At 40.9% G+C, this 16,454-nt stretch overlaps 1 protein-coding gene across 10 annotated transcripts in view; it reads right to left on the reverse strand.

Moving 5' to 3' along the window:
- Nucleotides 1–12,973: 12,973 nt before the first annotated feature.
- nedd4l (NEDD4 like E3 ubiquitin protein ligase) overlaps nt 12,974–16,454 on the reverse strand; it is a 423,982-nt gene continuing 420,501 nt past the window's right edge. For all 10 annotated transcript variants that reach the window (XM_059989671.1, XM_059989670.1, XM_059989668.1 and 7 more), the window contains one exon: nt 12,974–15,221. In XM_059989671.1, the coding sequence (XP_059845654.1) occupies nt 15,119–15,221 (103 nt within the window). In that variant the 3' untranslated portion in view covers nt 12,974–15,118. The remainder of the gene's footprint in view (nt 15,222–16,454) is intronic.

Genomic DNA, 16,454 nt, shown 5'->3' on the forward strand with positions numbered 1-16,454 from the left:
TACACCTCCTTTGGTGGAGGCCCCAGCACCCCACAATAACAGCTTTAAAGGAGAGTTGAACAGATTCATGGATAGGAAAAGTTTAGGGGTTTTGTACCAAATGGGACTGGTTTAGATGGGCCATCGTTGTTGGCACAGCCCAGTTTGGACAAAGGGCATGTTTTCATGCTTTATAACTCTTGGACTGGAATAAAGAATGCATGTGTAATTTCATAGCTATGCAAAGACATGGCTAGACTGTACTTGTCACATCATCTGGGCGTAGGATATGTTGGCCTGGACAGAGTATAGCAAACATTTATCAGAATGATATCTGGGTGCCAAAGCTTAAACCATTTTAAGAAGAGTTGCTGCTTTATTTACTTTTGCTCTTTTTATGAAATGTGGGTGTTACTGATTATTGTCCATCCCTAATTGTCCTGTGACTTGCTTATCATTTTGGGTCTCAGGAATAGTGAAGAGGATCTGTGCTATTTTAGCTCATTGTAAAAATGTTGAGAGATTGCAGAGTTTTGAGATGCAGAAGGAACTGGGTGACCCAGTGTATTATTCTCAAAAGCATGGTATGCAGGTACAGCAAATAGTTGAGGAAATAATAGTATTATTTATTGTGAGGGAAATTTCATATAAAGTTAGGCATGATCGAATGGTGGGGCAGATGCAATGGACCGAATGGCCTAATTCTACTGCTGTGTCTTATGGTCTGATGTGATTTTGGATCAGAAGATGTTGAGTCCTTGTGTATTGAGTTAAGAAACTGCAAGGGTAAATGACTCTGATGGCAATTATATACAGGCTTTCCAAAAGTAGCCGGGATGTGGACCATAGATTACAATAGGGAAATAGAAATAATGTGTCAAGTGGGCAATGTTATCATAGTCTTGGTAGATTTCAACATACAGGTAGATTGGGAATATCAGGTTGAAAATAGACCTGAAGAGAGAAGGTTTGTTGAATGCCTACAAGATGGCTTTTTAGAGCAGTTTGTCATTGTGCCTATTAGGGGATCAGCTATACTGGATTGGGTGTTATTTAATTAACTGGAGCTTAAAGTAAAAGAACCCTTAGGAACCAGTGATCACAATATGATTGAGTTGAACTTGAAATTTGATAGGGAGAAAGTAAAGTCTGATGTAACAGTATTTCAATGGGGTAAAGGAACTTAGTGGTATGTGAGAGGAGTTAGCCAAAGTAAATTGGAAAGAGCTGCTGGCAGGGATGACAGCAGAGCAGCAATGGTGTGAGTTTCTGGGAAAAATGAGGAAGGTGCAGGATAGATGTATTCCAAAAACAAAGAAATACTCAATTGGCAAAATAGTACAACTGCAGCTGACGAGGGAAATCAAAGCTAATGTAAAAGCAAAGGAGGGTATACAACAAAGCAAAAATTTGTGGGAAGACGGTGGATTGGAAATCTTTTAAAACCCTATAGAAAGCAACTAAAAGAATAATTGGGAGGGAACAGATGGACTATGAAAGCAATCTAGCAAATAATATCAAAGTGATAACAAAATAATATCAAGTGATATGTAATAATATCAAACCTTTTACAAGTATCTAAAAAATAAAAAAGATAAGAGTGGATATAGGACCACTAGAAAATGAGGCAGGAGAAATAATAACAGGGACAAAGCAACTGACAGATGAGTATTTTGCATCAGTCTTCACCGTGGAAGACACTAGCAGTGTGCCAGGTGATGAAGTGTGAGAGGGAAGAGAAGTGAGTGCAGTTACTATTACAAGGGAGAAAGTGCTCCAAAAACTGAAAGACCTAAGGGTACATAAGTCACTCGGACCAGATGAACTGCACCCTAGGGCTCTGAAAGAGGCGACAGTTGAGATTGTGGAGGTATTAGGAGGACTGGAAAATTGCAAATGTCACTCCACTCTTTAAGAAAGGAGGAAGGCAGCAGAAAGGAAATTATAGACCAGTTAGCCTGACCTCAGTGATTGGGAAGATGTTGGAGTCAATTTTTAAGGAGACATAGGACAAGATAGGACAAAGTCAGCATGGTATCCTTAAGAGAAGGATCTTGCCTGACGAACCTGTTGGAATTCTTTGAGATTACACGTAGGATAGATAAAAGTGATGCAGTGGATGCTATGTGTTTGGACTTTCAAAAGGCCTTTAACAAGGTCCACACATGAGACTGTTTACCAAGTTACGAGCCCATGGTACTACAGGAAAGTTACTGGCATGTTTAGAGTATTGGCTGATTGGTAGGAGGCAGTGACCGTAAAAACAAAAAAGATCTTTTGCTGGTTGGCTGCCAGTGACCAGTGATGTTCCATAGGGGTCAGTATTGGGACTGCTTCTTTATATGCTGTATCTCAATGATTTAAATGATGGAATAGATGGCTTTTTTGCCAGGTTTGCAGATAATATGAGGGACAGGTAGTGTTGAGGAAACAGGTAGACTGCAGACGGACTTGGACAGATTCGGAGAATGGGCAAGGAACTGGGAAATGAAATAGAAAGTTGGAAGATCCATGATCATGCACTTTGGTCATAGAAATAGATATGCAGACTATTTTCTAAACAAAGAGAAAATCCAAAAATCTGAGACTTGGAAGTTCTTGTTCAGAACACCCTGAGGGTTAACTTGCAGGATAAGTTAGTGGTGAGGAAGGCAAATGCCTTATTAATATTCATTTCAAGAGGCCTAGAATACAAGTGCCAGGGATGTGTTACTGAGGCTTTATAAGTCATTGGTGAGGCCTCACGTTGAATATTGTGAATAGTTTTGGGCTCCTCATCTAGGAAGAGATGTGCTGGCATTGGAGAGGGTTCAGAGGAGGTTCACAAGGATGATTCCGGGAATGAAAGGGTTATCATACGAAGAACATTTGATGGCTCTGGGTCTGTACTCACTGGAATTCAGAAGGATGAGGGGGGATCTTAATGAAACATTTTGTATGTTGAAAGGCCTAGAAAGAGTAGTTGTGGAAAAGATGTTTCCCATCATGGGGGAGTCAAGTCATTGGGTGTATTTAAGGCAGAGCTTGATAGATTCTTGATTGGACACAGCATCAAAGGTTACAGGGAGAAGGCCAGGGTGTGGGACTGAGGCGGGGATAAAAGGATCAGCCACTATTGAATGGCAGAGCAGACTCGATGCGTGAAATGTCTTAATTTTGCTCTTGGTCTTGTGGTCTTATAGTCTATGGTATAAAGTTGCATGGTCACCTTTTCTAATGAATGAGTGGAAAGTCTTCAACAGAATGGAATGGAATGGCCTAGGAAAAGTAATGGATATGGCCATTACAGGGCAGGAAAAGCCCTCCCCACCATTGAGCACATCTACATGAAACACTGTCGCAGGAAAGCAGCATCCATCATCAAAGACCCCCACCATTCATCCATGATCTCTTCTCACCTCATAACCTCAGGACCCACACCACCAGGTTCAGGAGCAGTTATTACCCATCAACCATCAGAGGGGCAACTTTGCTCACCTCAACACTGTATTGTTCTCACAACCTACAGACTTACTTTCAAAGACTTTCCAACTCATGTTCTCTGTATTATTTATTTTGTATTTATTATTATTACTATTATTCTCTGTATTCACACAGTTTATTTTTTGCACATTGTTTTTTTGTCAGTCTTTGTGTGTAGTTTGTCATTGATTTTATTGTATTCCATGGTTCTACTGTGAATAACCTGCAAGAAAATGAATCTCTGGGTAGTACAGAGCCACAGAGAAGCACAGCACAAAAACAGCCCATCCGGTCCATGTAAAACCATTTAAACTGACTTCTCCCATCGACCTGCACCAGGACCTTTGCCCTCCACACCCGTTCTATCCATGTACCTATCGAAACTTCTGGTAGACTTGGGCTGGCTCACTTCACAATCTCTAAACCCTCTGAGTGAAGAAATTTCCCTTCATGTTCCCCTTAAACCTTTTAACTTTCATCCTTAACCAATGATTTCTGGTTGTAGTCCCACCCAACCTCAGTTTTTACCCTACCTATACCACTCATAATTTTGTTTTCCTCTATCAAATCTCCTCTCAATCTTCTACCGTCTAACCTATCCAATCTTATAACTCAGGTCCTCCAGACCCAGCAACATCCTTGTAACTTTTCTCTGCACTCTTTCAACCTCATTTACAGTTTTTCCTGTAGGGAGATGACCAATACTGCACACAATATTCCAATTTAGGTGTCAACAACGTCTTCCGCAACTTCAACATAACATCCCATTTCCTGTACTCAGTACATTGATTTATGGAGGACAATGTACAAAAAGCTTCCTTTATGACCCTATCTTTCAACGAATTACGGACCAGTATTCCCTGATCCCTTTGTTCTACACACTCCTCAGTGTCCTACCATTCACTGTGTAAGACCTACCCTGGATGGTCCTACCAAAGTGCACTACCTTGCACTGGTCTGCATTAAATTCCATCTGCCATTTTTCAGCCCATTTTTCCATCTAATGCAGATCCATCTGCAAGCCATCATAGCCTTCCTCACTGTCCACTACCTCCCAATCTTGGTGTCATCAGCAAATTTGCTGATCCAGTTAATGACATTACCATCTAGATCATATAACTATATAACAATCACAGCACGGAAACAGGCCATCTTGGCCCTCCTAGTCCGTGCCGAACCCTTAATCTCACCTAGTCCCACCTACCCGCACTCAGCCCATAACCCTCCACTCCTTTCCTGTCCATATACCTATCCAATTTTACCTTAAATGACACAACTGAACTGGCCTCTACTACTTCCACAGGAAGCTCATTCCACACAGCTATCACTCTTTGAGTAAAGAAATACCCCCTCGTGTTTCCCTTAAACTTCTGCCCGCTAACTCTCAAATCATGTCCTCTAGTTTGAATCTCCCCTACTCTCAATGGAAACAGCCTGTTCACGTCAACTCTATCTATCCCTCTCAAAATTTTAAATACCTCGATCAAATCCCCCCTCAACCTTCTACGCTCCAATGAATAGAGACCTAACTTGTTCAACCTTTCTCTGTAACTTAATTGCTGAAACCCAGGTAACATCCTAGTAAATCGTCTCTGCACTCTCTCTAATTTATTGATATCTTTCCTATAATTCGGTGACCAGAACTGCACACAATATTCCAAATTTGGCCTTACCAATGCCTTGTACAACTTTAGCATTACATCCCAACTTCTGTACTCAATGCTTTGATTTATAAAGGCCAGCGTTCCAAAAGCCCTCTTCACCACCCTATCTACATGAGACTCCACTTTCAGGGAACTATGCACAGTTATTCCTAGATCTCTCTGTTCCTCTGCATTCCTCAATGCCCTACCATTTACTCTGTATGTTCTATTTGGATTATTCCTGCCAAAATGTAGAACCTCACACTTCTCAGCATTAAACTCCATCTGCCAACGTTCAGCCCATTCTTCTAACCGGCATAAATCTCCCTGCAAGCTTTGAAACTCCACCTCATTATCCACAACACCTCCTACCTTAGTATCATCGGCATACTTACTAATCCAATTTACCACCCCATCATCCAGATCATTTATGTATATTTATGTATCATTTATGTATCCAGATCATTTATTTACCACCCCATCATCCAGATCATTGATATAAATGACAAACAACAAAGGGCCCAGCACCGAAACCCTGCGGCACACTAGTCACAGGCCTCCAGTCAAAGAGGCAACACTCTGTTACCACTCTCTGGCTTCTCCCAAAAAGCCAATGTCTAATCCGATTTACTACCTCATCTGAATGCTGAGCGACTGAACCTTCTTGACCAGTGTCCCATGCAAGACCTTGACAAATGCCTTACTGAAATCCATGTGGACAACATCCCCTGCCTCGCCTTCATTGACTTTCCTGGTAAGCTCCTCAAAAAACTCTACTTACCACACACAGCCATACTGACTATCATTAATCAGTCCCTGTCTATCCAAATACTTATATATCCAATCCCTTAAGAATAGCTTCCAATAACCTTCCCACTACTGATGTCTGACTCACTGGCCTATAGTTTCCTGGTTTCTGGTTAGAGCTTTTTTTAAATAGCAGAACCACATTGTCTATATTCCAATTCTCTAGTTTGTCCCTTGGGAGGTATATGGTGACATATACATATTTTGATAATAAATTTACTTGAACTTTGATGTTTGAAGAAAAATAGGACACTCAATTCATTTATCGGAATTCTGTATCTCTCCCAACAGGTACTGCCTGGAAATTTATTCCCCTCCTCCTTCCTCCATTCTAAACTTTGACCCCCCTTACTTCTTCTCCTCACCTTCCTATCATATCCCCTTTCCCTTTCTCCCATGGCTCTCTCTCTTCTCCTGTCATACTCCTCCTTCTTCAACCCTTTACATATTCCACCTGTTACCTCCCAGCTTCTCAATTCATCACCCCCTTCACCCACCTGACTTCACCTATCACCTGCCAGCTTGTACTCCTTCCCGTCCTCCACCTTCCTATTCTGTCTTCTTCCTTCCTTTCCAGTCCTGATGACAAGTCTCAGCATGAAATGTTGACTATTCATTTCCATAGATGCTGCCTGATCTGCTGAGTTCCTGTAGCATTTTGTGGCTATTATTTAGTATTTTACGCTTTTAAAAATTTTCTTGGATTACAGTTATTAAGTTTTGTGGCATTGCTTAAATGTGTCATGTGATCCCTCTTTCTTTTTTAGAAGCGGGGCAGCTGGAGTGCCAGTGATCTGGGTTCAATTCTGTAAGGAGCTTGTATGTTCTCTCTGAAACCACGTATGTTTCCTCCGGGCGCTCCAGTTTTCTCCCATATCCCAAAGACGTACAAGTTAGGAATTTAGTTGGTCACATGGATGTAACTGGTGGCATGGGTTCGGTGGGTCTGTTATCACGTTGTATCTCCAAATTAAAAAAAATGTCTGTTGGTGGGAGAACACTTACTCAAAGAAGCACATTTTGATTTTTTTTTTCCCTCAGGATTTGGTTGCAGCTGAGAAAGGCTTCATTGTTGCCCATATGGTTATCTTGCTAGTTAGTCTTGAACCACTACCTGCCTTCTTGAACCACTGCTCTTCTGGTGAAAGTGCACCCAACGTGGAGAAGGTACAGTCAACAGGAAGATACAACTGAAAGCCAATACTACCAAGCAGGAGAAGGTACTTCCAAATGGGAAAAAAGTATACCCAAATGGGAGAATTTGCTTCCAGTTGGGAGCAGGTGATCCAGATGCTGTGCTGCTGGGATGGAATTTTAGACCCAATGACACTGGGGGATTGGCAAAGCATTTACAAATCAGGGCAGTGTGCATGCTTGAAGGGAACCTGCAGCTGGGAGTGTTTCCATATGCCTTGGTCAGCCAACCCAGGTTGCTTCAGGGCAGAATACACTACAAGTTATTTATGTTATTGTTGTTTGAGGATCTTTCCTATAATAAATCATAAGACCATAGGACATAGGAGCAGAATTAGGCCATTTGGCCCATTGATTCTGCTTTGCTATTCAATCATGCCTGATCCTCCTTTTTCCCCTGCCTCAGCCCCATTCCCCAGCCTTCTCCCTGTAACCTTTGATGCCTGGCCAATCGAGAACCTATCAATCTCCACCTTAAATACATCCAATGACCTGCCCTTCACAGCTGCCTGTGGTCACAAATTCACCACACTCTTGCTAAAGAAATTTCTCTGCATCTGTTTTAAATGGATGCCCCTCTGCCCTGAGGCTGTGCCCTCTTGTTCTAGACTCTCCCACCATGGGAAACATCCTTTCCACATCTACTATTTCTAGGCCTTTCAAAATTTGTAAGGTTTCAATGAGATCTGCCCCCCCCATCCTTCTAAATTCCAGTGAGTACAGACCCAGAGCCATCAAACATTTTTCGTATGATAACCCTTTCATGCCCGGAATCATCCTTGTGAACCTCCTCTGAACCCTCTCCAATACCAGCACATCTTTTCTTAGATAAGGAGCCCAAAACTGTTCAAGCCTCAGATTCACATCCCTGCTCTTGAAATGAATTTTAACATTGCATATCCCTTCCTCACCACCAATGTACCCTTCAAGTTAACCTTTAGGGTGTTCTGCACAAGGACTTGCAAGTCCCTTTGCATCTCAGATTTTTGGATTTTCTCCCCCATTTTGAAAATAGTCTGCACATTTATTTCTATTACCAAAGTGCATGACCATGCATTTTCCAACACTGTATTTCATTTGCCACTTTCTTGCCCATTCTCCTAATCTGTCTAACAACAACACACACAAAATGCTGGTGGAACACAGCAGGCCAGGCAGCATCTATAGGGAGAAGTGCTGAAGGGTCTCGGCCCGAAACGTCGACAGCGCTTTTCCCTATAGATGCTGCCTGGCCTGCTGTGTTCCACCAGCATGTTATGTGTATTGTTGTTTGAATTTCCAGCATCTGCAGATTTCCTCGTGTTTGCTCCTAATCTGTCTGTCCTTCTGCATCCTACCTGTTTCCTCAATACTACCTGACTCTTTACCAATCTTTGTATCTTCTGCAAACTTGGTCACAATGCCATCAATTCCATTGTCTAAATCATTGATATACAACATAAAAAGCGGTCCCAACACAGACGCTGCTGAACACCACTAGTCACTAGCACCTAAAAAGAAAAAGATACGTTTATTTCCACTCGCTGCCTCCTACCAATCAGCCAATGCTCTAATCATGTTAATAATTTTCCTGTAATACAATGGGCTTTTAACATGGTGAGCAGCCTCATGGTGTCGCACCTTCTCAAAGGCCTTCTGAAAATCCAAATATATAACATCCACTACATCCCCTCTATCTGTCCTACCTGTGATCTCCTCAAAGAATTCCAACAGGTTCATCATGAAAGATTTTCCCTTAAGGAAACCATGCTGACTTTGTCCTATCTTGTCCTGAGTCTCCAAGTGTTCATCCCTAACAATTGACTCCAACATCTTCCCAACCACTGAGGTCAGGCTTACTGGTCTATAATTTCCTTCCTATTGCCTTCCTCCTGGAAGTGACATTTGTAATTTTCCAGTCCTCTGGAACTATTGTAGAGTCCAATGATTCTTGAAAGATCATTACTAATGCCTCCACAATTTCTACTGCTACCTCTTTCAGAATCTTAGTGCAGTTCATCTGGTTCAGGTGCCTGATGTACATTTAGGTCTTTCAGCCTTTTGTACACTTTCTCCCTTGTAATAGCATCTGCACCCACTTCTCTTCCCTCACACCCTTCAATACCCGGCACATTGCTGGTGTCTTCCACAGAGAGGACTGTGTTCATCTGCCATCTCCTTGTCCTCCATTATTATTTCTCCAATCTCATTTTCTAGCAGTTCTATATCTACTCTCATCTCTCATTTATTTTTATATGCTCGCAAAAACTTTTACAATCCACCTTGATAATGTTTGCTAGCTTGCTTTCATATTTCATCTTTTCCCTCCTAATATTTTAGTTGCTTTCAGCAGGTTTTTGAAAGACTCCCAAACCTCTACCTTCCCACTAATTTTTGTTTTGTTGTATACCCTCTCTTTACTTTTACATTAGCTTTGACATCCCTTGTCAGTCACAGTTGTAGTATTTTGCCATCCTGAACCTTCCTCCTTTTCCCCAGAAATATATGCCTTATTTTTTCTGCTGTCATTCCTGCCACCATCTTCTTCCAGTTTACTTTGGCCAATTCCAGTCTCTTACCACTCTAATTTCCTTTGCTCCACTGCTACATCAGTCTTTACTTTGGTCCTGTCAAGTTGAACTCAATCATGGAGGTGACCAGGCATATAGATGAGGGTAGTGCAGTGGACGTGATCTACATGGATTTTAGTAAGGCATTTGACAAGGTACCACGTGGTAGGCTTATTCAGAAAGTCAGAAGGCATGGGATCCAGGGAAGTTTGGCCAGGTGGATTCAGAATTGGCTTGCCTGCAGAAGGCAGAGGGTTGTAGTGGAGGGAGTACATTCAGATTGACGGGTTATGGCTAGTGATGTCCCACAAGGATCGGTTCTGGGACCTCTACTTTTTGTGATTTTTATAACGACCTGTATGTGGGCTTAGAAGGGTGGGTTGGCAAGTTTGCAGACGACACAAAAGTTGGTGGTGTTGTGGATAGTGTTGAGGATTATCAAAGATTGCAGGGAGACATTGATAGGATGCAGAAGTGGGCTGAGAAGTGGCAAATGGAGTTCAACCAGGAGAAGTGTGAGGTGGTACACTTTGGAAGGACAAACTCCAAGGCAGAGTACAAAGTAAAGGGCAGGATACTTGGTAGTGTGGAGGAGCAGAGGGATCTGGGGGCACATGTCCAGAGATCCCTGAAAGTTGCCTCACAGGTAGATAGTGTAGTTAAGAAAACTTATGAAGTGTTAGCTTTCATAAGTCGAGGGATAGAGTTTAAGAGTCGTGGGGTAATGATGCAGCTCTATAAAACTCTGGTTAGGCCACACTTGGAGTACTGTGTCCAGTTCTGGTCGCCTCACTATAGGAAGGATGTGGAAGCATTGGAAAAGGTACAAAGGAGATTTACCAGGATGCTGCCTGGTTTAGAGAGTGATTAAGGGAGCTAGGGCTTTACTCTTTGGAGAGAAGGAGGATGAGAGGAGACTTGATAGAGGTGTACAAGATATTAAGAGGAATAGATAAAGTGGACAGCCAGTGCCTTTTCCCCAGGGCACCACTCCTCAGTACAAGAGAACATGGCTTTAAGTTAAGGGGAAGGAAGTTCAAGGGGGATATTAGAGGGAAGTTTTTTACTCAGAGAGTGGTTGGTGTGTGGAATGCACTGCCTGAGTCAGTGGTGGAGGCAGACACACTAGTGAAATTTAAGAGACTACTAGACAAGTATATGGAGGAATTTAAGGTGTGGGGGGGTGGTTATATGGGAGGCAGGGTTTAAGGGTCAGCACAATATTGTGGGCCGAAGGGCCTGTACTGTGCTGTATTGTTCTATGTTCTATATTGTGATTACTCTCTCCAAAAGTTTCCTTTACCATAAGGTCCCTAATTGCCTCCGGTTCATTACATAATACCCAATCCAGTATAGCTGATCCCCTTGTAGGCTCAATGACAAACTGCACTAAAAAGCCATCTTGTAGGCATTCAACAAATTCATTCTCTTGGGATCCATTACCAGCCTGATTTTCCCTATCTATCTCCTTGTTAAAATCTCCCATGACTATCATAACATTGCCCTTTTGACATGCCTCTTCTATTTCCCATTGTAATCTGTGGTCCACATCCCAGCTTTTTTTTTGGAGCCCTGTATATAACTGCTATCAGGGTCCTTTTACCCTTGCAGTTTAACTCAACCCACAAGATCATCCATCTTATTTCTTATACTCCATGCATTGAGATATAACACTGAGTACAGCACTTGCTACCCTTTGTGAATCTGCATCGCTAATACACTGATACCCTGTTGGCTACAATTTTGTTCTGTCATCTGCCTGCCCTTCCTGACAATCTGACTGCATGCAATTTTTGTTTTTTTTTACAATCCGTTCTATCCTGACTCCCTTTACTCTGGTTCCCATTCCCCTGCCAAATTAGTTTAAACCCTCCCAAACATGATCATGAGCACATTTGGGGCATAATGTACTTTGGAATACCCTGAGGTCATTCAATTTGAAATAGTAAAAAATGGAATTTCATTAGTTATTTTTGAAGAAAGTGGCATGATTAATTTTGAAATTATATTTATCGGTAATATTGTCAGATACAAAACTGCTATTAGTTACCCAGTAAGGTTAGTTGCAATTATGACTCCTGTGTAAAATATACATCATTACTGGTGATGGGCAAAAGGATTCTTTTACTTATCAGTTCAATATGTAGGTGCATGATACAGAAAAGTTGTTTAGCGTTTTCACTGTATTTGTGAACGATGAGGCATGGACAGCTGATCAGCTCATCTACAAGGAGCGCTGCCACAAGAAAGCAGCATCCATCAGCAGTAATTCCCACCATTCAGGCCATCAACTCTTCCCACTTCTGCCATTGGGAAGTAGCTACAGGAATCTAAGGTCCCACACCACCTCTTGAACCATCAGGCTCCTGAACCGGTGTGGATAACTTCACTCACCTCTACTCTGGACAAATTCCACAATCTCCAGCCTCCCATTCAAGGATTACCCCTCCTGTTCCTATTTATTTTCTTATTTATTATAATTTTGTTTTGCATTTGCGCAGTTTGCCTTCTTTTGCACAATGGTAGGGCATTGAGGAATGCAGAGGAACAGAAAGATCTAGGAATAACAGTGCATAGTAGTAGAGGCCAGTTCAGTTGTGTCATTTAAGGTAAAATTGGACAGGAAAGGAGTGGAAGGTTATGGGCTGAGTGCGGGTAGGTGGGACTAGGTGAGATTAAGATTTCGGCACGGACTAGGAGGGCCGAGATGGCCTGTTTCCGTGCTGTGATTGTTATATAGTTATATGGTTGTCAGTATATGCGTATAGTCTTTCATTGATTCTATTGTATTTCTATTCTGAATTATTATGTTCATGATAGTGATAGCTGGTGGTGTGGTGGCTTCAAGGTGAGTGGTCCTGGGTTCAGATCTGGCTGGTTCCTTGTATGGATCTCATCTGTGCTGGACTGTGCATTGAGCTAGCAACTCGGCCTCATATAAAAGAGACAAATGGTAAAAAAATGGCCAGGCTGTGTCCAATGCACCACAAAGTGGTGGAGAGGGACAACTACAATATGTACTATGATAAATATACTTTTAACTTTACCAATTATGGAATTATTGGCAGAATTCTTTGTTTTCATGCACATTATGCAGATGATGGACTTGTTCAGTTGGCAAAATAAATAATGTAAAGGAAATAGAAGTGACATTACAAAAGTCAATGTTTAAGGTCAACCCATCTTTAATCTTTTCATTCTAAAAGGCCTCAGCAAAAATCTGACAAAATTTCTGCAAACAAGTTCTGGAGTAAATGTTTCGTTACACTTAGTCACTGTCCTAAGTTAGATAAATAGTTTTAATATCAATGCATATGCATAAAATACAAATTACAAAACTTGCAACATTCATGTGGAAAGTTTATTTTTTTCTGGGAATTTACTATAGGGAGAGAAGGATTTCAGGAGAGACTTTACATATCTGAGCTGAGTTTTGAAATTGTGTGCAATGCTTTCAAAGGAAAAAGACATGTTGAGAAAAAAAATGAAGAAAGACAATTACGCTTACTTGGCTCCACGTTGGGTTTGTTGAGGCATCGTCAGTAGAAACAATGTACAGACAGATATTGCACTGGATAAGCATATTCAGTATTAAAAATGTACATCCTTAATCACAATTAAACAGCCATGAGCTTTATGGGATTTACAAAGTGCCCCTAAATTTCTTGGTATTACCATAGAACATATTTTCTGAAAAATCAGCATAAGCTCAAGCAATGAGACAAAACACATCTGTCATTCACAGCTCAATTTGTAGTGGTTACCTTTCCTTTTTGTAAATAAGAAGATAGGGAGGGCTGTCACAGATTGTACTTATTTGTTAGAATTCCTTCCTGGCTTGTCACCTATTTCTCTGTCGTCTATCTAGTCACAGTACTGTCGTGGTTGAAGGCTTGCGTGTCTCAATTACCTGGAGAGCTATGTTAGCTGGGGTCAGGGATTTGTACTTTGGCTCTTAGTAGGGTCACCCATGCCAAACAGGACGAAGGGTAGAGGGCAGAAGAAAAGTGGTCCACTGGTCCTTCAGGTTCAGGGGTTCAGCTGAAGGCCAACACCCCTGACTGGTCAAACAAAACTGTTACGGGAACAGTCGTGAAGAATCCTTCTACTGAATGCAACGGTATTCCTGAGTCTCCATCTGGGACTTGCATGACTAAAAATAGTGAATACCGAGAGGAAGGTACTGACTTGATGAAGGAAGCCCAGAGATGGAGGACCTTCATTGCTGCCCTGAACGCCAGCGGCGTAACGGGTAGTAAATAAATAAATAAATAAACAAACTGTATCGAATAAACCATGTTTCAATCAGTACTATAAACCAAATAGCTCTTCAATAAAGTTACTCCTGACCCGAGGTGGGAGGTGAAAGGAGACAGTGAACAAATAACTTCATAACGGAGGATGTAATTTCTAACAGGAGATAAAAATATGATTGAAAAGTTAAATTAACACTAAAAGAAACGTTTGTAGAAAAAAGTAGATAAAGGCAATGAGGGCTTAAGTAGTTTCACATGTTATAGAACTATTCTTTTGAATTTAGTCAGCAGTGCACATTGGGTAGTTTTATTCATTTGTTACCTGTTTTAGTGAGATTTAAGGTCCAGCTAGCAATTGCTCCTGGACCCACCAGCAGACTATGGGATTAATCAGGCATGCCGCAGGCACATTGTAATAACTTGCTATATTATAGTTAAATCTCCTGGTTTTAAAAAAGGAGGAAACTTTGGGTAGCATTTAAAAAAAAACACTTTGAGCATTGTTATTTGGTCATCCTCTTAAGGTCAATATTATTTCAATACATACTTAATGGATAGCGATGATTTACATGGCTATTGCAAGTTATAGGCATGACACTACAATTTTGCTTCTGAGACCCCATTCAGAGACATAGATGGCAATTGTAAAATAAAAATATTTTCATATTTCAGGCAAGTTTTTAAACTACGTCATTAATAATCTAAAAATGCTTTTGACCATGCTTTTAATCATGACTGCTGGGGAAAGGAGGCACCAATATTTCACAGGAAAATGTTAATACACTGCGCAATTCCAACCTTTAACAGATTGCCCCTTTCTGCTGGAAAGGTTATATTACAAGGAAGTCTAAGTAACTGGTTATTATCCAGTCCATTGAGTAAACAAAGTGATAATACTATACCTTTGAAAGTGAGAGTTTGCAGTCACTTTCATTACAAAGTTGGTAAAATGTTTAGATTGTGTCTTTAAAGAACTTTTGTTTCAATACATAGTTAAGTCCTATTGAAATGCACTTTTCATCCACGCTTCATCCACTTTTCTTCCTTTGTCTGGAAAGTCTATTTTAAATTTCCCAGTTTTCTAGAAATATGAAATAGGAATTAGCATAGAAGACTTTGTTCCGAGTACCAATGTCAGTGTGCAATTAAATTGATATCACTGGAAAAGATCCTAAATCTATATAAAAAAAAGAATAAGCAGCAACTTGTTGACCACGATTGCAGCCATTTAATCGACTCCTTCAAATCCTTCAGCATTTTCTACAGCCAGAAGAAGCTTTTCTCGTAAATCTTCAAAAGATTCATAAGGCGGTAAATCAAGGCGGTTAAAGCTGTAAACAGGAGGAAAGAAAACAGATCTTTAGATTTCTACAAGGCTGTCCCTCTAGTATTGATGTGAAATGCTGTCTGCTTTAAATGTTTACATGCTTTACAAGAAATCAATATTTGTTATCAAGGACCCTCACCATCCAGGCCATGCTATCTTCTCACTGCTACCATTGGGCAAGAGGTATAGGACAAAATGTACAGGTGACCTAGGTCTGTTTGATTTTTCATTTTGTACTTCAGATCAATGCCTCATTGTGTAACTAAAGGTACTTCTGTGCAGAACAAAAGGATTTACACATACTCTACCACACATCATTATTTCTTTCTGAAATGAAGCTTTAAGTGCTTTAAGTGAAACTTTTAGCTGCATGACTGAGCACATACTGAGTTGTTGCCATACAGCAGCATCCATCATCAGGAGAACCCACCATCCAGGCCAAGCTCTCTTCTCACTAGTACTTTCAGGAGACTTATGTCCCACTCCACCAGGTTCAAGAACAGTCCTTCAACCATCAGGCTGCTGAGGTAGTCTGGATAACTTCACTCACCTCAACACTGAACTGGTTCCACAACCTACAGACTCATTGTCAAGGACTCTGTAATCCATGTTCTCTCTATTATTCATTTTTAATTTGCACAATTTGTCTTCTTTTGCATATTGGTTGTTAGACAGTCTTAGTTTATGTATTTTTTATAAATTCTATTTTTTTTACTTGTAACTTGCCACTTTCTAAATTCAAAGTAAATTTATTATCAAAATACATACATTACTGTGCAAAAGTGTTAGGTACATACAGTACCTATAAAAAGTATTCATGGCCCTTGGAAGTTTTCATGTTTTATTGTTTTACATCATTGAATCATGTGGATTTAATTTGGCTTTAATTTAAAAACTTCCAAGGGGGTGGTGAATACTTTGTATAGGTACTGTATATATACCTAGGGTGCCTAAGACTTTTGCACAGTACTGTAGTAATTTTATATATTACACTGTACTGCTGCTGCAAAAAAAAAACGCATTTCATGACAAATGTGAGTGATGATAAACCTGATTCTGACATGGGTATCTATTGTGGACTGAAAGTGGGGAGGGGGCTTGGAGAGGGGAATTATGGTCGGGAAAGGAGTGGAAGGGAGAGGAGGGGGAGGGGAACACCAGAGAGACATTCTGTAATGATCAATGAACTTATTATTTGGAAACAAATGCCCTTGCCTGGTTTCTCACAGCCGGCTCT

This window comes from Hypanus sabinus, chromosome 14 (genome assembly GCF_030144855.1).
Source record: "Hypanus sabinus isolate sHypSab1 chromosome 14, sHypSab1.hap1, whole genome shotgun sequence".
In the NCBI taxonomy this organism is placed as follows: domain Eukaryota; kingdom Metazoa; phylum Chordata; class Chondrichthyes; order Myliobatiformes; family Dasyatidae; genus Hypanus; species Hypanus sabinus.